The sequence below is a fragment of the Jaculus jaculus genome, chromosome 8 (assembly GCF_020740685.1).
Source record: "Jaculus jaculus isolate mJacJac1 chromosome 8, mJacJac1.mat.Y.cur, whole genome shotgun sequence".
NCBI lineage: Eukaryota > Metazoa > Chordata > Mammalia > Rodentia > Dipodidae > Jaculus > Jaculus jaculus.
In genome coordinates this window covers 97,846,905-97,871,133 of record NC_059109.1, presented here as the reverse complement: position 1 = coordinate 97,871,133, position 24,229 = coordinate 97,846,905, and the positions used below count along the sequence as shown (strand labels likewise).

At 41.8% G+C, this 24,229-nt stretch overlaps 1 protein-coding gene across 6 annotated transcripts in view; it reads left to right on the top strand.

The window, feature by feature from the left end:
- The window catches only part of Kif16b (kinesin family member 16B), a 303,646-nt gene that overhangs the window by 167,006 nt on the left and 112,411 nt on the right, over positions 1-24,229 (top strand). For all 6 annotated transcript variants that reach the window (XM_004661532.2, XM_045156259.1, XM_045156258.1 and 3 more), the window contains exons 16-17: positions 7,869-7,951; positions 9,583-9,671. In XM_004661532.2, the coding sequence (XP_004661589.2) occupies positions 7,869-7,951; positions 9,583-9,671 (172 nt within the window). The remainder of the gene's footprint in view (positions 1-7,868; positions 7,952-9,582; positions 9,672-24,229) is intronic.

The following is a 24,229-nucleotide window of genomic DNA, read 5'->3' as shown; positions in this document are numbered from 1 at the left end:
GAGGGGAAGTGATTCCTAGAAATCAATTGGACAGTATAATTTCAAAAACCCTCGCAAGTCCTGTATATATTCTATACTAGGGCACTTGAAATGCAATTCTGTCTTAGAGAAGCTCCCACCCACATGCTCAGACACACCTTCATACTCTTCTTGAGTGCCTTTCTTTCTGTGTTTAATAAAACCTTAACACTGCTTTATGGTAGTTAGTCCTCATGTCCTTTTTTGTGTAGAAAACACAAATCCTGAGTTTGCTTGTGTAGATGTCCCTAATAGAGTAAGGGAGCGCCTCAGACTGATGAGGGTGACAGCATGGAATGGTGTCCTCATAGTTGACATCTTGGAGCTCTTTCAGGAATTGGTCTGAATTGGTATGTTCTCCCTGATTGCTGCTTCTGCTCAGCCAGTTACTTGGTTTGCTTCTTGGCTTCTGTTTTTCTGGTCAGAGATCCACGTTGTGTTTAAGGAGTGCCACTAGCACTGAAGACAGAAATCTACTAGAGTTATCTACTCTTGTACTTGGGTTAGATGGCGCAAAACATGGCTCTTTTAGGGAAGGCCACTGATGTTCTAAGTTATTCTCTCAGCCTCAGTACTCAGTGGACAGTACATTTTGGATCCTAAACATATTAGGAATGGCTGCTTTGGTACTCTTTATTGACTCTAAAATCATAAAGGCACTCTTCTCTCTTTCTATACCACCTGCTTCCTAACTTGCTGAGGCTCCTACATTATCTCATTTCTGTGAAGCTTATAGTCTTAGGCAAAACTACTGAGGACAACAGCACAAAGCTATGTTTATGACCCCATCACTACCATTAATTCATGCCCAAACCAGTTAGCGGCACCCTGATAGTTAGCTACTATCTACATGAAATTTTCTTACCAAAAGCACCATCTTCTCTTTCACATCTAGCTTCCCAAAGAGATAAATTGATATAATTCAAGTATTTTAAAGTCAGGTTTACAAGAATCGAAAGTCTCAAGCATATTATTTAATTAGGTCATGTGTGTTGGCATATGTTGTTGGAAATTAGGCTCTATCGGGACCCCTATGTGGTGCCAGCATCATAGCTTTTTCTGTATAAATATTTCTAAAGTATTCTAAATCACATATAAAGTTCTTTTTTAAATTTTTTTTGTTTATTTTTATTTATTTCTTTGAAAGCGACAGAGAGAAGGAGGCAGAGAGAGAATGGGAGCACCAGGGCCTCCAGCCACTGCAAACTGCAAACAAACTTCAGATGCGTGCACCCCCTTGTGCATATATGGCTAACGTGGGTCCTGGGGAATCAAGCCTCGAACCGGGGTCCTTAGGCTTCACAGGCGAGCGCTTAACCGTTAAGCCATCTCTCCATCCCCACAGATAAAGTTCTTACAAGCAAATTCTTTTTGCCTGTCCTTCATCACCCTAGCCACCTCCCCTCCCTCTCTCACTCAGTGACATTTCAGGAAATGACATAGTCCACTACAGCATCTAGCTTCTCCACCTGTATTGTCTTGAAAGAAAATTTCCTCCCACTGAGCACCCTTTAGCAATTTATTAGAATCTCTCTCTGTCTCTGTCGATAGATAGACAAAGATATATGTATATGTATACATATATACATATATGTATTGTATATGTATACATGCATACATACACACAAACATGTATTTTAAAGTATATAAAATGAAAAATGAGGAGTCCTGATGCAGAATTGTGAGGAACTACCCAATTTTATAGTAACAAAAGCCTCTAAGCTCATGTTACCATGGGCCAGTTTGAAGAATACAACTGCTTCCTATGCTTGGAGCAGTTACAACTCAATGATCTCTTTCATCTGTCATCTCTGAAATATTCGTTTCACAGCATTCAATAGAAAATAAGGTAGTTTATTTGTATAGTAGTCAAATTAGGAAATCTCATTAAAATTTAAGGAGGAGGGTAATTACTTGTTATATTAATAACTATTTTCCCTATACTCCTTAGAAATTGCTGTATATATGCTTATTGTTTTCAGCTTACTTGAAATATTAAAATAATAAAATCTCAAGTGAAAATGGTATTCAGTGATTGTTATTCACAGAAATTTAAATGTAGCTTTTCTTTTTTTAAACAAATGCCTTTGTCTTCTACCTTTTACAATGTCATTTTCCCTCCATCCCTTTTTAAGACTGTCTGGGATTTGTCTGTTCTCAGGTATTTAACAAGCTCTGAAGTAATCTCTATGAAGCCATCACATATTTCAGGGCAGTTTAGACATGCTCTCAAAATTACAAATTAAGTGTATCACAAAAAGTCCATCTGCTGCAATTAATCACATTAACTTCAGAATAAGGAATCATTCATTGTTAAAAAGAATGTAAGGTTGGAAAGGAACCTTAGGAATTTTCCAGTTAGATGAGTAGCTAAAGACCTTGAATTCTGGAAAGGTTAAACTCCTTGGCCACTCAAAGGTTTCCCCATATGTGTTAAGCTGTAATCTCATCCAGAAACCTTGAACCACCAGCCATTTACATTGTTCATTAATTTATCCCTTCCATTTTCCTTTAGCTATCTGCAGTAGTTAATCTCTGGTTGTCAACTTGAACGTATTTAGAATCACCATGGAAACAAATATATGGTCATGTTTATGAAGGATTTTTCTAAATTAGATTACTTGAGGCAGAAGGACTCACCCTAAATGTGGATGGCACCATCTCATGGGCTGGGTCCTGTATTATATTAATTAAAATTGAATTGAAGGGTAGGTCATAGTCAGCATTCATCTCTCCACTTCCTCCCTGTTGGCATGATAATGTAATGCCAACCATCTCCTGCCATGGTCTCCCTGCTATGGTAGACATTCCCTTGAAACTGGGAGCTGAAAAATAAACCCTTTCCTTCTATAAGCTGCTTCTCTGGTTGTCCCAGCAATGAGAAAGTAAATGGTGTATTTGCTTAATTTTTTTTTAATTACATTCATAGGTTTCCTTTTGCAACAGCAAAACAAAATATCCTGTGGGACACATTTCACCCTTAGACAACTAGGTACCAACTCATATTTTTGTTTATAAACAGACTTCAAGGAGCTGTCTGCTCCTGGATGATCTGCATTGCTGTGCCTCTCCTTCCTCCCCTGACCTTTTTTCTGGCTCAGGCCCCACCCACATAGGTTTTCCTAGCTGGCACCCCGTGGTACCTTTTAGCCTCCATCTTTGCCTCTTTTGAAACAGTCTGCACAGTGTCATTTCTGTTTTGGCTTCTATACTGTTTTTCTTTCTTTCCGCCTTCTCTGATTTAGGGTAACTTCTTTGCTTCCTTTGCAAGTCCACCTCCTATACATGGGTGTTAAAAGCCAACTTCCCTCACTGTATAGTCTTAGGACTTCTCTTCTGCCTCCCCTTCCTCTCCTCAGGTGACATTCCAACATTGGTGGAGTATACAGACAGTGTACATATATACTATGTATTCACATGCACCTAGTGTCTCTGGGAGGAAAAAATATAAAAACATATGCATATAACATATATTTATATATATGTGAATACACACACACACACACATATAATGTTTCTATAAACATACACATACAGATATAGACCATAGTTACTTGGATAATTAGATACTATGGTCCTTTCTTCTGAAGTCTTAGACCTTTGTCTTTTCATTTGCTAAAAGCATCTCCTGTTTATTGTGTGGAAACAACCTAGCCCTGTCTTTTCATCTGCAAATGGACTGAGATTCCTTTCCCAGGGCTGTCAGTCTGTGTGGGATGCTCCCTCCCCATCTAAATGTCTGGTCAGTCCAAATGCCATTCTCTTTCTTAGTCCTGCTGCCTGTATCTGGCCCTCATAGAACCCTGCTTCTATTTCCTAAATCACTTACAACTATTTGTTTTCCTCTTTCCTCACCTCCCTCCCCTCCCCCCCACTGCTCTGAAGCACCATGCTTTACAGGACCACCTAGATAGCCTCCTGGCTTGTCTCCCTTGTCCCTTTCAGTCATTCTGTCAGTGCAAGAGTCATCCTTCTGAAACTCAAATCTAATCCTTTTACTGTGCTTTCCTATTGCAAGTAGATAAAGCAGGCTGCTGTATTACTGTAGCCTGAAAGAGTTGAGGTGGTCAGTTCCCTCGCCTTCTCTCTAGCCTTATCTTGTGCAGTAGTTTCCTTTATTCCCTCTGCAGCAGCCACAGACCTGTCTGCCAGTCATTCACCACCATCATCTTCTCTGGTTCCTGTCACAGGACCTTTTCAGGCTACCACTGAGCCGTGTCCCATGTCCCCAGGGTCAGAGCTAGCCCCGGGCAGCATTTCTGTCTTGCTCCTGCAGCCCAGAGCATGGCTTCAGTGCTAGCTCTGCATTCATTTACCTTTCTCTATTTTTAGTTTTATTTTTTTGGTTTTTTCGAGGTAGGGTCTCACTCTGGCCCAGACTGACCTGGCATTCACTATGGAGTCTCAGGGAAGCCTTGAACTCACAGTGAGTGCTGGGATTAAAGGCGTGCGCCACCACGCCCGGCTTCTGTTTTCTTTTTAACCTCCACAAAGACACAGCATATGCCTGCCCTCTCTAACTCTGTATCCCCATGGTTTATCTCCATGGCTAGCATACAATAAGTGTTCATTAAGCATTTGCTGAATATATAAATTAACAGCAATGTCGCATAGACATGATACAGGGTTTTTTTTGTTGTTGTTGTTGTTTGTTTTGTTTTGGTTTGGTTCAGAGTTTGTTGAGAGAGAATGTAGAGAAAAGAAAAAGAGACTACCCTTGATAAAGCCTTTGTACATGCCAGACATTTGACACACATTATCTGGATAGAAATAATGAATTATCATGGAGATTGTTGCCTGCTTTTATAACTCCTCAAAAGGCTTTTGAATGTGTATTCCATGCAAAGAACATGGGTGGTTAGATTATTTTCAATGATATAATGCAATTTGAAATAATGTCTCTGAGACACTATTCTATTTTTCTATTAACATATTTTAGCAATTTTCAACTTGCATGGCTGGGTATTTGATTAACAGGGAAAAAAAGAGAATTGGATTAGATGTAATTAACACCTGGAATTTGATCACCTTATTAATCTGTAATGTAACTTTAAGAGCATTAAATGAGGATATATCTTGGGCATGACTGCTTAACTTTTGACTATCAGTGAGGCATATACCTCTGAGTCTTAGTAGTAAACGGTATGGGAAGCACTTTTCTTAATTACAGTAGTGGTGCCTTTTCATACGTGACAACAACACAACTGTGACTTTCTGTGAGGGTATAAAGTAGATTGCAGAGTGCGTAGCACCCACAGCTGTACTTGTGAGTCTCATCAAATTGTCTTCTTTTCGGCTGGCTCCATTTTTGTGAAATAATGACTTCTGCTAAACCCAGTCTTTGCTTTGCTCTCTGGGGTCACGATCTGAATCAGTTAGGTGGTTGACTATATTGAATTTGAAACTCCTCTTGAGACACCTGAGACAGTACATGAATAAGAGCAGGATATCTGGGCTGAAGATCCAGAATGTATAATCTCTGCTGTGACCTGATGTGTCCAGGTGAAGAGCTCGCCCAAGCAGGAGGCGGCTGGTTATGATCAGCCAGAGGCTACATCCACCTGTAGCAACCCCAGGGATGCATGCCAAGGGCAGTAAGGATCTGTTGATACTGTCCCCCTGACATTCTGTCATCAGATTTTCAAGGGATGACAGAAAGATCTGAGAGTTTATGTGATAATACCTGGATTGGTAACCTAGACAACTATTTTTGCTTTTGAAATATTCTGTGGGGGGCTGGAGAGATGGCTTAGCGGTTAAGTGCTTGCCTGTGAAGCCTAGGGAACCTGGTTCAAAGTTTGATTCCTCAGGACCCATGTTAGCCAGATGCACAAGGGAGTGCATGCATCTGGAGTTCATCTGCAGTGGCAGGAGGCCCTGGTGTGCCCATTCTCTCTTTCTCTTTCTCTTACTGTCTCTGCTTTTTTTTTCTCTCTGTCACTGTCAAATAAATAAAAATAAACCACAACAACAAAAGAAATGTTCTATGGGGCAGATAAGGCATACCTATGTGCTGCTGTTTATCACTATCCACTAGTTTCTAACCTCTGGGTCCACGCAGTCTTTCTGCATCATCTGTCCAATGTCAGTTCTTGTCATTGTTTCAAACATCCTGTGTCCTGGCTAGACTTGACTTTCTCCACTCTCCTAAGCATAGCAAGCCATCATTCTGTCCAAGGTAGTTCCTGAAAGGATGCACCTTCTTCTGTCCCCTGGTTATCCAGTGAGACCATCCTGGGTCTTTAGCACACATAGAAGTCTGTTCCAGCTGCTCTAGCCTCTCCCTGTGTAGCAAAACCTTTTCATTGCTGGGACAGAACACATGACCAGAAGTAGAAGGGTAGAAAGGATTTATTTCAGGCTTACAGTTTCAAGGGGAAGTTTCATTATAGTGGAGTAAGCAGGGTAACCATCTCACATCTTCATACATCAGCAGCAGAGAGAGAGCATCTAGAGGAATTTCTCTGTAAACACTGGGAAGGTTGGACTAACCAACCTCAAGGCCCACCCCCACTGGCACACCTCCTCCAGCAAGGCTGCACCTCCCGGAGATTAGGGGACCAAACATGAGGCTTAATCATAAAAACTCCAGGCTGTGGAGGACATTGTATATTTAAACCACCACATCGTGACACTTAGATGTTGGACTGTCACATAGTCATTGCCTTTGATGGCTGACTTCACTTGAAACATTTGTGTTGTCATCATCAGTGAGTCTCATGTGGGGTGAGGGTCAGAAGAAAACAGTGGATATCCACCCTTCCTCCTTTGCTCCTCTCTTGCTGCTTCCATGGCTTTCTGTTTTTGTGTGCCTCAGGGATTCTCTGGTTTCTGCTCCCCACAGGACTAGGGTTACAGACATGTATGGTCATGGTCAGCTGTTTACATTGGTGCTGAAGTCTTGACCTGGGTGACCCCACTCCCTTCAGGTCCTCATGCTTGCATAGGAAGGACTCTTACCTGCTGAGCCATCTCTCCAGCCCTACCAATTTGTCTTTATAAGGGGAAAGACTGAGTATGGGTTCCTGTTCTAATGTGGTGTAGACACTCAGGCATGAATAGGATCACAGGATAGAAGATCCCTGCTGCAATATCACTTCTTTTGAATGCCTCGAGGTACAAGGGGGCTCCTTAGCCTCCATAGTCTGTGTGATAGCTCTGGACATGTCTGACTTTATAAACTGTTTACTTAATCACATGGGCCTCCTCTCCCAGGCCTTTGTCATCCTTGGACATTTGCCCTTTACCCACTGGGCAGTTCATTTCTGAGTAAGAACTCTAGTCAAAGGAGTCTTTCCTGAGGATCTGATGTAGTCATATTAATTTTAATGAGAATTGGTTAAGAAATAGAGCACCAGTGGTGTACGCAACTTCCTTCCTGTCAAGTCATGAAGGGGTTTTAGCAACCGTGTCTTGTTCTCTACCTGCTTTAACATGCTATCTCTTGAAATCTCTTTTCTTTGAGAGTTCTGCTTTTGTCAGCAAGAATAAACATTTGCCACATTTGTGATCATATGCTTTGCTTGATGTTACATTTCTTTGGAGACCTTGTTTCTGTTTTTTTTTTTTTTCCTTCCAACAATCAAAAGTCCAATTATCTGTATATCAAGTTTTAAACATCATAATAGGTTCTAATGCCTAGATTCATCACTTCTGCCTAGGTTGTTAGGAGTATTGTGACACCCAGCTGTAAAAACAAAAGTATTTGCAGATTTAAAATTAGCTTACATATTCAGGCTTTTAAGACTAAAGCTTGTTCTTATTATTGAGAAGGAGTGTTTCACACTCTATGGTAGCCAGTGGACCAAACCACTTACTGTCCACTTGTTTCTACTCTTGTGTGTTATCAGGTGCTGTGATTCTTTTGGGGAGAACCAATATGTTTCGCTTTAACCATCCAAAGGAAGCTGCCAAGCTCAGGGAGAAGAGGAAGGTGAGGATGCGGGCTCTCTCAGAGAGAAAGTTGATTGGTATGAGGTGGAGGTTCTATCACCTTGGCTTTCTGGGGTCCAGAATTTCCAGATAGGACGTTTTATAATTGCGATAATCTCTAGGCAGTTGCTTTCTGCTGATTGTCCTCTCCAGCCAGTCCCATTACGTGGCATATGTGGAGGCTGACTTCCACTTGCCAGTATCTGCCCTAGCGATCTAGTATTGGAAAGATGCTTATCCCAAATCAGTCCCAGTATTAGATATTAAAAAAAATGGAGTAGGAGGCAGAACAAAGGTGAGTTTAGCACTTTTGGAAGAGACAAGTTTGGTTGGATGGGGCTATCCAGATGCTGCATGGTACATGTGGTGGTTTGATTCAGGTGTCTCCCATAAACATAGGTGTCCTGAATGCTAGATTCCTAGCTGGTGGAGATTTGGGAATTTCCGCCTCATGGACGCAGTATAATATTGGGGGCGGGCTTATGGATATTATAGCTAGTGTCCCCTTGCCAGTGTTTGGCACACTCTCCTGTCACTGTTGTCCACCTGATGTTGGCCAGAAGGTGATGTCTACCCTCTGTTCATGACATCATTTTCTCCTGCCATCACGGGGCTTTCTCTCAAGTCTGTAAGCCACAATAGACCTTTTCTCCCACAAACTGCTCTTGTTCGGGTGATTTCCGCCAATAACGTGAGCATGACTGCAATAGTGCTCAATGGAGGCAGGCTGAGCACCAGAGAAAGAAGGAAAGATTGAAGAAGAGGGAAAGAAAGCTGCCTAGGGCCATCATGGCTGATCCTCTGGCTGACAGTGACAATAAAGACCACAGAGAGCTTTTCCAGCAGCCAGGAGTGGTGCCCTGCTTCCTCCTCGATTCTGTCTCTTGATCTGCACAGGAGTGTCACCAACCCCTCGTGACATATAAGTGAGTGAGAAGCCAGACTAAGAAAGACTTCCATACCACTGGTTCGGAGCCCAGGCTATAGTCCTGACATCCAGGCCCAAGGCCTTGTCCTAACTACCCAGTGACACAGCTGCTTATGTCAGCCCTTCCTATGAGGCCAGCCCATGGCTTCCAGGACCTATATGGGAAAATTCCTGGTATTCTCAAGGAATGATGGTTAACCAGTATAAACATATGTCTGCTCCAGCTCAGGGCTACCCTAAATGGTCCTCTCTAGAGATAGTTTCAGAGGGATAAAATAGAGGAAACTTCTTTGCCAATAGCTTTCAATGGAAGCAACATAGGCCAACTCTTACCTTTTTGGTCTCCCCTCACCTGGTCTCATTCCTCCTCCTCCTTCATCACTAAGTAAATGTGAATGTTGCTGTTAATAGGAGACTGCTGCCTTCTGGGAAATGCAAGTAGCAGAGATGTAAGTCTTGCCCTCCACCCTGACGTAACGCGGCATAGCAGGGAGGCCATCTGGGCTGTGGAACACATGGTGAACTTGTAGTGTGGGGGCTCGACTACCCCTGGTGTGCTGTCTTCAGATCAGCCAGCAGCTGTTAGGTGTGTTCACACAAGTATGGGCATCTCATCACTCTTCACAAGTAGAAAGCAATGGAGTGCAGAGCACTGGCTTGCTATACCCACTGAGGTAACCACTGTGCCCTGTTTCTGCCCTTAGAGTGGCCTTCTGTCCTCGTTCAGTTTGTCCATGACCGACCTCTCAAAGTCCTGCGAGAACCTATCTGCAGTCATGTTGTATAACCCCGGGTAAGTGGACAGCCCTGTGATCATCACTGTGGTAGTGTTTATGGTGTCAACTCCATTACAGTCACTAGATAATAATGAAGCTTCAGCAAAGCACCTCCTTAGCACATCTGCCACAGTCATTTTCCAACTTCCTTTCTAGCCCTTGCCATATATATATATATACATACATAATTTTACTTAGTTATAATTGTAGCCTAAATGAGATGTTTTCTAATTTTTTTTCTTTTTGCTTAACATAATAAGCATTAGCAAGAATGGTTACAGGCTTCATTATCATTTTCATAACTGTGTAATATTTTAAGTTGGCAGTTTGATTACTCAGCACATGATACTTTTGGCTTGAATGGTTTTTATCTAGTGTCATAATTTATCTCTAATAACAGAGGTAGCCTTGATTCTTAGGGCATCTCACAGCCTGGGGAATTATTCCCAGTTCTGGAGTACAACGAAGGACATACATGCGAGTATTTCAGTGGGTTTAGTGGCTGGTTGACCTTGAGTTTTCAACCTAACTGCCCAACTCCTTAGTGACTTTATCAGTAAAACAAACAACAGTGATAATGAAAATGCCTTAAAATAGAAAAACACCACATGAAAGGGCTTTTGGGGTCCTCCCAAGTTTTGTGAGGTGCCATAATTTTATCTTTCCTAACAGGAAAATCCCATGTAAAATAGAGCTAAGTGAGTAAAATAAAACAGACATTTCTTCTGCTTCGTCCACTTAGTAGCTCCTCCGTGCCTGGCACCATGCCCAACTTTGCCTCTTGCCTTTTATTTCTCATATCTGCTATTTCCATTTCACATTTGGGGAAGTATGTGCCTTTTAGTTTGAAATCATTTGTAAATATCATGTGATGCTCCAGTGTCTTTAAAAGCAAAATGTAGGGCTGGAGTGTTGGCTTAGTGGTTAAGGCACTTGCCTGCAAGGCCAAAGGACTCTGGTTCAATTCCCACATAAGCCAGATGCACAAGGGGGTGCACACGTCTGGAGTTTGTTTGCAGTGGCTAGAGCCCTGGCATGCCCATTCTCTGTCTGTCTGTCTCTCTCTCTCTTCATCTCTGTCAATTAAATAAAAATAAAATTTAAAAATGTAATTTATTATTAGTCTTTTAACTCAGAAACAGGGTCACTAGCCATGAGCTCCCCTTTCTTCTGTAGCTATGTATGGGAGTGATGCCTTTTTCTTCTCAAACACAGAAGAATATTAAAAGTCCTTTAAAAAGTCATGCTATTTTTTGCATTGAAGTTCAAATGGTTTTTCTCAGTGTTTATAAAATGTTTATAAAATGCAGATCAGTGTATACTCACATGAATCTTCAAAATTCCTCAGAGACTTTTTCCATGGTCTAAAAAATAAGGCTCCAGGGTCGGAGAGATGTCTTAGAGGCTAAGGTGCTTGCCTGTGAAGCCAAAGGACCCAAGTTTGATTCCCCAGGACCCACATAAGCCAGATTTACAAGGTGGCTCATATGTCTGGAGTTTGTTTGCAGTGGCTAGAAGTCCTGGCATGCCCGTTTTTTCTCGTTCTGTCTCTCTCTCAAATAAATATTTAAATATAAGGCTGCAACTCCTCCATGCCTTTCAGACCACCACCATCTGTGCATCAGTACAGCCCTTATGTATGCTGCTACCCTTCAGTTTTGTGTCTGTTGTCTGTACCTTTGGTGCAATTTCATTACTAGCTGATTCCAGGGCCTGGGACACATTTGTACCTGTCACCAATTCCTCCTCCAAGAAAGTGTACAGATGTTCTTCCTCTGCAAGTGATTTCAGCTTTCTCAAAATCAACTATTCCTCTTCACCAAGCATTGCTGTATTCCCATCTTTTTATTTTTTTATTCTTTGTGGTGACCACTCATTCTTCACATCTTTTTTGATCACCTCCTATGCACTAGAGCAGATTCTTGGACAGGAACACATATGCCAGTGGTACTGGCAAGGTTGGTTTCCATGCTACTTTGAGGAGAGAGGCAATGTAAAGGCAATTAAATAAAATTTTTTTAAAAAAAGGAAGGTGAAAGGAAATAGAATGTCTTGGATCAGTATTTAGCAGGAGTGTTCAGGCCATTCTTGAGGAGGACATCTGATATAAGACTGAGTGAAGAGAATTCTCATAAAACAGAAAAAGGAAGACTGAAGAGTGTTCCTCTAGGTAGAGGGAAAGGCAAGTAAAACGCTTCAGAATCGGAAGCAGAAAGAGGGCCAGAGGAAGTGTAATATAGTAAGTAGGAAGAGTGCTGTAGGTGAGGTGAGAGGCAGTTGAAGGCTAGCAGTGTGTGGCCTGAAAGGCCATTTTCAAGTCTGTTTTCTAAGAGCACTGGACAACAAGAGATAGCCTTGACCAGGGCAGTGACCTGAGGTGCACTTGCTGTAGAAATTAGGGTGGTTGCCAGTTGGAAATTATAGCATAAAAGCAGGAAACTGTTGAGAAAGATATTACCTTAGGCCAGGTGAGAGATGATGTGATGGTTCTGGGTTTTAGTACACATAGCATGGTAGAATCAGGAATTAGGGTTGATTCTCAGGTTTCAGGCATAAACAGCTGGGGCCGGTGCTGCTCCCTATCCTGAGATGGGGCAGGCAAGGAAGATGGGTACAAGCTGACAGTTGGTGAGAATTCTGTTTGAGTTAAAGCTTTTTGAGGTCTAAGGCACTGTCTTATTTCTATATTTCAAAGTTTTGTCCGCATAACCTAGTGAATAAAAATTCAGCAAATATATTAAGATCAGTTTTAATAAAACACAGGACATTTGTAGAGATTAAAAAAAAAATACTTTCTCTGAATGTGAATGTTCCAAATATCAGAATGAGACACATTGCATAGAGACACACAGATTTGTAGTGTAGGTCAAATCCCAGAGACAGAACAGTTGTTTGAATAATCTCAAGGTCATGTTTCAGTCCTTCCATGTGAGGTAGAAGGAGAAAGGCTTTATGATGTAGTGGAGGATTAGGCAAAGGCAGTAGGACATCCAAGTGAGAAGCAATCTGTTTTTGGCTGAATTACAGCTGGCAGAGGAGCTGGTTCTGGATGTTTCTGATACTAACATGCTGCTTTCTTTTCACCTGGCTTCTGAAAACAGATATGTTTTGTGTCTGTCATCCCTGTAACATTTGTTGGTACAAATTCAAATGAAAATTATTTAACACTTCATCATACCTTCATTCTCCCTGGCTTCCAGCCCCCCTCCACTTGCTACCTGCTGTAGGTAGTGATTACCCATGAACCAAAATATAATTGAAGAAAAATTGCCTGCTCTGACTTATGGGAAGCTGGCGCCTTGTTGTGAAGTTGTTGGCTATACCAAGTGCACAGAACGAAGCAGGATTGAAGCTATAGCTATGCTGTTCCCACCGTTTTGGAGGGTGTCACAGTTATAAATACTCTATAAATTAAATGAAAGAGCGGTGAAAATATTGTTGAATACTTGGGTCCTCAGTGATACTTAATTCCAGAGAATAAACAGTTTGGACAGAAGAGCATGCTTGTTCTTCAAGATGGACACCCAAGACTGCAGCATTTCCTTAGAGCAGCATGCCTTAATGAGGGTCTGCTGTGTGCTGACAGTCAGCTAAGTACCAGCTGTAGTGCTGTCTGCAGAGAGCTCAAGAGTACCAGCATGGTGTGTGGAGTCATTTAGAATGACTGCAAGACAACGTGTGATTCAGAGCGAAGAGCAGAGCACCTGGAGCTGTCTGTCCTCTGGGAGTCAGTTGGGAAAGGGACAGTGCAAGTTGGTGTACCTCTGGAGGTGCCTGCCACCCTTTAGAGAGCCATGCTGTACTGTATAGGGTGACTTAGAAAGCCAGAAGCCCTCTGCCTTCCAGAACTCTCTGTGACTGACATTAAGATCTCCTAAAGCCAACTCCAAGGAATATGCATGGTAAGCCTAATTTTTAGGACCCCATTTAACCTCAGAGCTTAAGGACACCATTTATCATTCCCCATCCTTCTGTATTTGTGTGGTCTGGCTGATTCTCAGTGGTATACAGTTCATAGCCTAGACAGAGGAGAATATCTTGGTGGGTACAATGTTATAAGGAGCCTTAAAGAAAACCACTCAAAAACATGTCTGGTTGCTTTTCTCCTTGATGGTTGTGGTCTCCTTGATGGTCCAAACCTGTAACAATACTTTGCATAGAGAAGAAAAGAATGCTAACTAAGGGACCTCAAATTACATCCCTGATTTTATGTTGGAACAGGTGGACTGTGCTTTTCTGGGCCCTGGTATGTTGGCAGGAGGCAGACAGCCTGATCACCTCTGCTGCAGAAGGAAACTGCTAGTGCAGTAGGGGAGAGCTGGAAGGAGGGAGACATGTTCAGGGTCAGGGAGAGATCAGGGGAGTCTGTGAGGTGAGGTTCTGCTGGGGACCCACACATCAGCAGTTGCAGGTTGCTTTGACAAATGCACAGAGCTGCTCTTTGAGGAGATGGGTCTGTACATTGACAGGATGGCCCTGGGGGAGGAAGTTAGGGTGGGATGCAGCCCAACTTCCTCAGGCAGGTACATAATAGTGTGTGTAGGGAAGACTTTTTTAATAAGTTCAGGTTAGTCTTTTTTAAAAACTTGTTCTGTGGTTGTTAAGAGTGAATGTATGATCAAAAACTCAACAGACCATGATTTTCTGTAGCCCCGTATATATTGGGTAACCAATAGATTTACTTTTGTTTTGGGCTGTGGTAAAATAGACTTAAGTTGCCATCTTAACAATTTTAAGTATGCAGCTCATTAGATTTATGTGCTTTGATATTACTGTGCAGCCAGTCTCTAGAATACTCTTCATTTTGCAAAATGAAATACTACACCCACTATATAATACATTCCTAGTCTCATCTTCTGGCTCCTGACAACCATTATTTTACTTTTTGTCTGTGAATTTGACTTTATGGCGTCTTTCAGGTTTCACACTGACGTGTCTTTCCTGGCTGATGAATACTGCAATGTGTGTATACGTCACATTTGCTCATCCGCTCTTCTACTGATGGGCCTGGGTGGTTTCTGTCTTTTGCAGTTGTAAATAATGTTATTATGAAATTGAGTGTAGAAATACCTGCTTGAGTCTTTGATTTCATTTCTTTGGAGAACATGTCCAGAGGTAGAATTGCTGGATCATATAATGGTTCTGCTTTTAATTTTTCAGTGAACTGTCATTCTGTTTCCAGTAGTAGCTGTTGTTATTTTTGTGTTATTATCAACAGTGAAGGAAGGTTCTAAATTCTCTCTTCAGCTATACATATGGTTTGCTAGTTTTTTTTTATTTTTATTTTATTTATTTATTTATTTATTTATTTATTTATTTATTTATTTGGTAACAGTCCTATTAGATCTGAAGAGATGACTTTTGTGGTTTTTCTTCACACTCTTTTTCTATTTTCTCAAAAAGTGTCCAATTTTGAAGAATACTTTTTAGAACTATTGGAGACAAGAACATATCAGAATTCACTAGGTAAGCATAGTAAATGTGTGGTGAATGTTCCTTTGCTGTGGATGGACTTCCTGGTGACTTTAGTTAGCTAAAACCCAGTCAGTGGTGGGAATCTAGGAAGTACATGTATCCGAGTAGCATGGCCATCTTTGGCTCTGGTGGGTAAGGAGGTTACTGAGGGAACTGCAACAAGGATCCTGGAGGAGAGGTGGAAGGAAGACATATTAGAGTAATGAGCAAGGCAGGAGGTACAAGTTCTGGACAGTTAGTGGATTGTGGAGTTAACAAAGGAGAAGATGGTGACTCCCAGTTTTGCAATTAAATAATCAGTTCAATGCTATGTGATACTTGGCTGAAATATATACATGAGGAAGGTCAGGTTGTCAAGAGCAGGGCAGATAATGAGAACAACTCTGCTTCAGTTCTGAGTCTTGAACTTCCACCTGTATGTGAATTCTCTGTTAGCAGTCAGATGCCTCATGGAGGAAACAAGGTAGGTTTGTGTGGTCTGTCAGAAACAGTCTGCTTTGACTGGCAAAATAGACGTGATTCCCCTGTTAAATAAAATAGATGTCTCTAGCACAGCAGTTTTTTGTTTGTTATTTCAAGGAAGGTTCTTACTTGAGCCCACCCTGACCTGGAACTCACTCTGTAGTCCCAGTTTGGCCTTTGCCTCATAGCAGTTCTCTTTCTGCTGCCACCTGATTGCTGGGATTAAAGGCATGCACCACCATGCCTGTCATCTACAGTTTTTACTCATTCATTTAATTGGTGTCTGAGGGCATACCATTTGCCCAGCCTTGTGCCGGTGCTTGAGTGATGAAGACACTTAAGGTCAGTTACCTTGGAGTAAGATTCAGTTCATGGGGAAGAGACTTAGTAAGTCTATTGGAAATTACAGCAGCTTTAACTTGGCACACTTCATCTTTGTGTGATTGTGGGAGGCTGAGTGCAGCCTGCTTCTCCAACACCACACTTCTCTGTGGCTCCTCATCTTCTAGGCAGGCCAACACATCTTCACACAATCCTGTTATCTGTTTTTAAGTTGCTGCCTTTTTTATGACAGATGGGTGACCAAACCCTGGTTGTAAGTGTGGAGTTGGAGTTCCTTACCCCATGTACCTTGTCACTTCACTGTAATCAGCTTGATGATAGGGTACCTCTAGCTCTTCACACTTGTTTCAGACCTTTCTTTTGTTTATTTCAAGATGTTTCTCAAGTAGATTACCACCTGGCCCTTATTTATTTCACAATGTAAAGTCAATTCTTCTTAAATGTCAGCTCCTCCTCTACTTCCTAGCTCCCAGCAGCTACATCTCTTTTCAACCTCTGGCTCAAGCCTTCATATCCCCTCTATTTAAACATACTGGGTTTCTTCTTGATTTGCACAGCTCTCTTCTCTTTCTGCCCACAGTTTCTGACCCTGATTCATTCAGTAACAACCATCACCCATTCCATCCCTTGGCAATTATTTTTTTCCTACTGAATTAGCATCACAAGGAGACTGCTTTCCCAGCTCTCTTCCTTATGAGGTTCCTCTGGTGCAAGTCTGTGGTACCTTTGCACTCTAGAATTTGCCACCCATCACTGGAAGAACACTCGGGAGATAGTTTTTGTTTCCCTCAAAATATCCTTATGATAGATTGGTGAGGATCCATGTGATCCAGCCTAATGGCTGGCTGACTCTGGGTGGGACTCCTGGCTCCTCTGTGAACTCAAAGAGCAGCCCTTGGAGTCTTCTCCCAGCCTGAACCTGAGGGGACAGTCCATGGTGGCTATTGAACTCTTCATGATGATCCCTTCTTGCTAGCCTCTGCTCTGGCCCCTCAGTCCCCACCAGGTGACCCTCAGGCACCAGCATCATCATCCATTAATTTCATCTCTGGGACGATACTTTGAAATTTCCCAACCTGAACTTGGTCCTTGGTGTAAGTGGACGAAACACTCTCACACTTCTCCCTACATCTTTAAAGTCAAGTCTAAAACCCTTCCACCTTACTCCTCTGTCCAGTTGTGACCTTCTTAGCTGAGGGGAGAAATTATGTCTTCAGAAAGCTGCTGTTCTCTTCATCTTGCGCCCTGGGATTTCTCTTTATCTTTGGGCAGATTTCTGTACATACCTTGACACTCTTTGCAGATTCGTCTAATGGATGCTTTGCTTTCAATTGATATGGACGTCTTTAAGGCAGATGTGGGCCAGCAGAGGGACTCTGAGCTCCTGCTGTGTGCGCTCAGGCACCACTAGCCGTCTCCTGTGGCAAGTGAATCACGTGTTCCATGTCATCCCTTGGTGTTCCTTTCCTTGGCCCCTGCCTTCTTTATGATTGCATATACTTTCTCTGGTTTCCTTTGTTGTTGTGTAGACCTAAATTTTTTAAAAAAATATTTATTTGAGAGAGAGAGAGAGAATGGGCATGTCAGGGCCTCCATCCATTGCAAATGAACTCCGGACGCATGCATCACCTTTTGCATCTGGCTTATGTGGGCACTGGGAGTCGATCCTGGGTCCTTTTGTTTTGCGGCAAATACCTTAACTGCTAAGCCATCTCTCCAACCCCCCTTTTTTTATATAGTAGATGAAAAGATTGCTGCTTAGCGCTCAGTTCTTCCCAGAGCAAAGCACTCCGAAACAATTAAAGCTGGTTTGCAAATTATTGTGTCCAGTAAGATCCAATGTATCTCAAGTCTGCCAGATTGTTGTCCATTCAACACACAACCTATTAATTTTCCAAGGATCCCACAACCAAAAAAAAAAAAAAAAAAAAACACAGAAACTTATATTCTGAATTTAGTGGGATCTGGCTTTTTTCTTTACTAGTCTCACTACCCAAGAACATTTTATCTGTCCAAGTGGGCACATAAAGTCAGGCATATCATTTCTAACATGGTTTTGGAACTCACTGCTGGCCCAACCCTCAAGTTCTCTAGAAACTGATTTGTACATACACATGCGATACTTAGTGCCAGAGAATTTTTGGATGGGGCAAAGCAGCCTGGTGACTTCCTTTGGGGAGTTAGCTCCACTTTGGACACATGCCCAGTCAGGGTCTTTGCCAGAAGATAATTTCCCTGCAGGGGAAACATTCCTTCTCAGTTGGCACAGTGTCTTTAAGAAGAAAGCAAGTCGACTGCCTGCGCCTCCTCCATCTCACTCCAAGACTGCAAACAGGCAGCTAATTTGGCAGGAGGCGGAAGCTTTCACAGCTTCTTGAATGTGCTCGAAGCAAAATTAGATACTTTCCAAGTTCACTTCAGTCTTGAAAATGAAAGAATTTTTTTTTACTGGCATATTAGCCTCCTCAAAACACTACTCAGTGGTGAGCCCATTTAAAGGGATAAATTTGAATAATTAAAATCAGAAAAGATGAAGCACCTTAGTTTCAAACCAAGTTTGACCGAAAAGGAAAAAAAAGTCAGGCTCAGACTTGTGTGTTTTGAGCTCACTCAGGGCTCTTTGGGTAATGGGACCTAGCAGGAGGTAAACAGTCTTTGGGAAAATGGTTTTGAGGTTTATGGTCAGGCCTTAGTATGCGTAAGAACCTCTTGTTTTCTGACTGCTACTGAGATGTGTAACTAGCCGTCTCCCACTCGTTCTACCAATGCCTCATGACGCTCCCACTATGATGGCCTACACCCTGTTGTACTGTGACTTAAGGAGATCCTTCTTCCCTTAAGTTTTTTCTTCTCAGGTATCTATCTGTTGTTTACCATTTTTACCAAGATGGATTCATACTGTACTTAAGAATATTCGGGGGGTGGGGGAGGGTATTACCATGGGATATTTTTTATAATCATGGAAAATGTTAATAAAAATTGAGAAAAAATTAAAAAAGAATTTTCAAAACTTAATATTTATTTTCATCACTATGCTTTATGTCATTTTAATTTTTTTTTATTTTTTTTTTTATTTGAGAGCGACAGACACAGAGAGAAAGACAGATAGAGGGAGGGAGAGAGAATGGGCGCGCCAGGGCTTCCAGCCTCTGCAAACAAACTCCAGACGTGTGCGCCCCCTTGTGCATCTGGCTAACGTGGGACCTGGGGAACCGAGCCTCGAACCGGGGTCCTTAGGCTTCACAGGCAAGCGCTTAACCGCTAAGCCATCTCTCCAACCCCTTTATGTCATTTTAATGTCTCCTATATGGGCATTCCATATCTCACTGAACTTACTGTCTATGGATACAATTTTTCTTGTTTACTTTCCAGCTGTTGGGATAGAGATTTGTATCTGAATCTTTCCTTGATACTTCCTCAAGAGAAAAGAAAGCAGAGATTAAATGTCAAAGCCAGAGAGTAGCTTTAAGGTTCATGGTGTGTATTCAGTTATTCTCTACAATAGTGCACTCCGCCATCATCCCCACTGTGTGAGAGTTTTGTGTCATTGTAATGTTCACTCTTTTGGATGGAGTTCTAGGCCCTGCCACTGGGAAGCAGAGTTGAGGCTTCCTACACCAGTGTCTCTTGTGAAGAGTGCCTTGGTCAAGAGTTGAAGTGGAGTTCTGGAACATAAAGCCGGAGGAAACTTGATTAGGAACCAAATGTTTGGATTGGATGCAAGCTGACATAGGCACCAAGATACTGTTGAGACTTCTGACAAGCCCACAAGACTTACACAAGTAGAAAGCAGTTTCCTTTGCCTTTCTGTCTCCCATCCTTTCCCTTTTTCTTCCTTATCACTTCTTCCTTTCTTCAGTCCTTTCACTCAGGGGATAAATAGACCACATTAGGAAATCATCAATGTCAAGGTCACATCCTCCATTGTTTTGAGCCATAGCTTCAGTGTAGATGAGAGGGATTCACTTTTCTCTCTTTGGAGCATCATGGAAAGGACTTCAGAAACAGAATTCTTGCCTTGGCTTTTGCTTTATAATGAAGCCATGGCTGCCTGCGTGTTCTGAGAGGAAAGCTCACTTTCACTTACCAGCCTGCGCCCTGCTAGCTACGCTTTTCTTGCTTCTTCTGGCTCCCTTTCTCCTAGTTTATAAGTTGCTTGTCCTGTTTTTCTTCCTGACCTTGAGCACGTAAGTTTTATGCATGTTGTTGGCAGTATTTATGTTGCTGGTGATTTGGTAGTTAGCCTGTGTGCTGGTTGATGATTATTTACTGTTGGTCTCTGCTGGCTTATTTTATGAGGTCTTGCCATTTGTCGAGTTTAGTTTGCTGCCGTGCTGGTTTCTTCTCCAGTGTTTGGTCTCAGTTGTCTTGCTTTTTTTATGGACCATTTACTAACTTTACAATGGCTATAGATTGTCTTAAATGGCTTGTTAAGATACACAGTCTTAAGGAACTTGTGATGAAAGCAACTAAAAGAAGTGGGTTTCCTCCTCGATTAACTGAGATCAGTGTTAATTACTGAGTTTGCTGGGGCTTTTTGGCTTTTTTTTTTTTTTTCTTTTTTAAGTCCTTGGCTAGCACTCCACTGTGAGGCACTTTAAAAGATAACCCTAGATGCTTTCTTTTTCCAGGTAGATGGGAAGATGAGCTAGGGTAGGATAACAAAGTGACCTTGTCAGGTGCTTTGGCTCACCTAGTCCAGGTAGTGGGCTGTCTGTGCTCTCTTCTTTCAGTTGCAAAAACTGGAGCTAAGGTGTGAAGCACAGTTGTACAAATGGGACATTAATTAGTGACATGACAAAAGGTTGTTGTGTGCAAGTATGAAAGGTAGGTGCGTTCCTGCCTGCCTGACATGGCAGCATTGGTGTTCCATTAAAACAAGACTGCATTAACTTAGTTATGTGTCTTCCAGTCTCTGTCCCCTGATTAGAGCATGTGCTGATTCCATCAAGGGCTTCCTCTGTGAGCGCCCAGGTCTTTCCATATGTCTCCTAGAACTCTTGTCCAAATGGCTACCACCTCTTCATGTGGCAAAATCCTCTGTCATCTCTATGCTGTCAGTTTAAATGTCACTTTCTCAAAGAGGACTTCCCAGGTGCAACCCAAATTTCATCTCCTTTACTGTTCATTCATAACATGCTCCTGCTTTGCTTGTTAGCAGTTTAAATAAGTGATAATTTTGTCTGTTGAACAATTGTGTCAAGCCTCTGTTTTGGTGTTTAGTGGTAAGCGAACAGAGCAGGTCTCTCCACACTGTACACCTACTTCCCACTTCACAGAAGGTGTTTGAGGAATGATGTTTGAGTAAGGATGTTTAGGTATGAATTGTTCCCCACTGAGGCAGTTCTATCCCCTTGTTTTATCAGAGACCAAAATTCTAACCTTGAATAGCTATTTCCCAGCTCCGTAAAGTAATATGTTCAGTCAACATCAGCAAGCCCTGCTTCTTGTATGACTTCACACTGGTTGTCATTGGTAGAAATAAATGGACATGAGCTAAAGTCTGATAGACGCCAAACAGAAGTGAATGCTTACATAATCACAGTAAATTTCAAGAATTCAGGTAGTTTTTCCATTAGAAAAATGAATACTAACTACAAAAACATAAAACACTTAGAAATGAATAAGGTAATCACAGATGTTTGTAATTCTTCCACCAAGAAGTCATCATCGGTTGGCACTGGTAATATTTGCTTGTATTTTAAAGTACATTTGTTTAATTGTACCTTAGTTACTATAATCATGCACCATATAGAACATTTAAAAAATTGAGTTCATCCTGAATATGTAATTCTGTCTTCTGCTTCTTTCTACTTAATTTATATTAGGAGATAATGCCCAGGCCATGAAATATAAATGTTAATTTTATGTTTATATTGTGATTTATTTAATCATTAAAGGTACTAAACTGTATTTACCATCTAAATTGTAGATAACATTACAGTTATTCTTCTTACATAAATTTCTGCCTACTTTGGTATTTTGTTAGTTAAATCCACACCAGAATTATTTTTTTTCTTTTTAATGAGTATTTATTTAAACTTTCAAATTTAGGACCTGTCTCTGAGTCTATATGATGTGGGACTGCCAAAATTAAATTAATATGTAAAAATTAAAATGATACATATTTTGTCAATGTAAATTATTTTTGAAATTAAGTTATATGTTATTTATAAAATGGAGAAATAAAATCTCAAGTATGAAATGGTAATGAGGATTTGAAGCCACTTCAATTTATACCACACAGTAGTGCAGTAGTAACTTCACAAAACCAATTTATTCATTCCTTGTACAATTCAACATACACTCATAGACCCTATGTCCAAACTTTGGTATTTATTGACATAATTAGAAATCAAATGTTTAAAACATAGTTCTTAATTTTATGGCCACTGTTGCTTAAGTTAAAGTAACACAGGGAAAAATGAGAAAGAAATGTCAAGAAAAGAAATGAAAGCAAAAGAGAAAAAAAATGTTGAAGTGGAGACCTGCAACGGAAAGACATGGCCGTGGTGAGCTAGGAGGGACCACAGGCTAGAGGGCTGGGGTACAGGACATACCCAGAACAGCACTAGCCTCATCTGAGCTGTAGAGGCGCACAGCTCAAGCAGCACCTGGCTGGCTGTGTTCACTGAGGTCTTCCTCTGTACAGTATCAAAGGTGTATGCAGTGTGCACAGTAGGCTTGGGAAGGTCGTTTCACCTGTGAAGTATTGCCTCTGTAGAGTTTTCCATCCTGTCCCTTCCCTTCTCTACTCTTTCTTTTCCTTCTGTCTACAGATGTGGACAGCTTTTCTTAAACTTAAATAGCTTTTCTCCTTGGGCTACCCAGTGTAGATCCTGCAAACTCTTTATCAAAATGCTCTGCCATGTACAGTTCTATCAACATGTGATTGTTTACACAAGTCATATGTGTCTTTGTTCCAGAATTATGTGACACTAAACTGTGTCATCCAATGCTAGGTGATGGTTTGGGGATTCGTCCCAGGTATATGATGGGGAAGTGATTATCAAATGCATTTTACTGGAAGCTCTCACCTCTCAATATCAACCCCCCTTTCTCCCTCCCTCCCTCCCTCCCTCCCTCCCCCCCCTCTCTCTTTGTGTGTGTGTGTGTGTGTGTGTGTGTGTGTGTGTGTGTGTGTGTGTGTATGGCTGAAGTCTGTTAACCAAGGTGGAGCAACCATGGTGGAGGCTTCTGTACAAAAGTTTTCATTTTTTTTGCAGTGAATTTCTTTGTTTAAAAAAGTTTGAGCTGGGCATGGTGGTGCACGCCTTTAATCCCACCACTTGGGAGGCAGAGGTAGGAGGATTGCCATGAGTTCAAGGCCACCCTGAGATGACAGAGTTAATTCCAGGACCAGAGTGAGACCCTACCTTGAAAAACCAACAACAACAACAAAAAAGTTTGTTTATTTTCAAACATAGGGAGATAGAGACAAGAGAGAGAGAAAGAGAATGGGTGCACCAGGGCCTCAGCCACTGCAAATGAACTCCAGATGCATGTGCCACTTTGTGCATCTGCTTTATGTGGATACTGGGCAATCAAACATAGGTCGTTAGGCTTTGCGCCTTAACCACTGATCCATCTCAGTGCACTATGCAGTGTTAACTATGTCCATTTCACCAGGACCTCCTCTGCAAATCCTCCATTCATTTCTGCAGCTGTTAAGCCCCAATGCATTGTCTGTCTTACCGGGCTGAGTGTCTTCTGTGTGATCAATGTATAACATGTTTATCTTTCACATGTGACACACTCTCTTGGATGTCCAGTAGCCCTTTCTTCATCCCATTTTGTCCTCAGTCCTACCTGGCCCACTAACAAAAGGAAGCTTGGTAAAGATTCACTGGATACAACGTATGACTGAGGGAAGAAACCTGTGACCTACCATTCTGGTGTGTTGAGCAGGGAGTATCTATTTAGAAATTCTGAATCATTTGTAACTTTTGGGGGCCATCACCCACTTAACCACAGTGTAGCTGAGCAAGTGAGATGGAATCCCAGGGTAGATGTGAGAATAAATGAGGAGCTGGGCAAGGTAGGCTATCCTCAAAAGGGGCTTAGCTTAGACTCTTCTGTAATACCCTGTAGGTCTCAGCCTTCTGGCTTGAGAAGTAGGAGGTAGGGGCCAGGATGTAGAGGTATGAACTGAGCTGAAGGCATAGTATCTTGAATTTCTATCCAGTTCCACCCACCTATGAAGAGTGTCTCTTAATTTAACATCTGGGATCCTGGCAGTCTCTGTTAGGACAAATTATACCACTATTATTAGAATTAGCCTGGAGTGACTAACTCT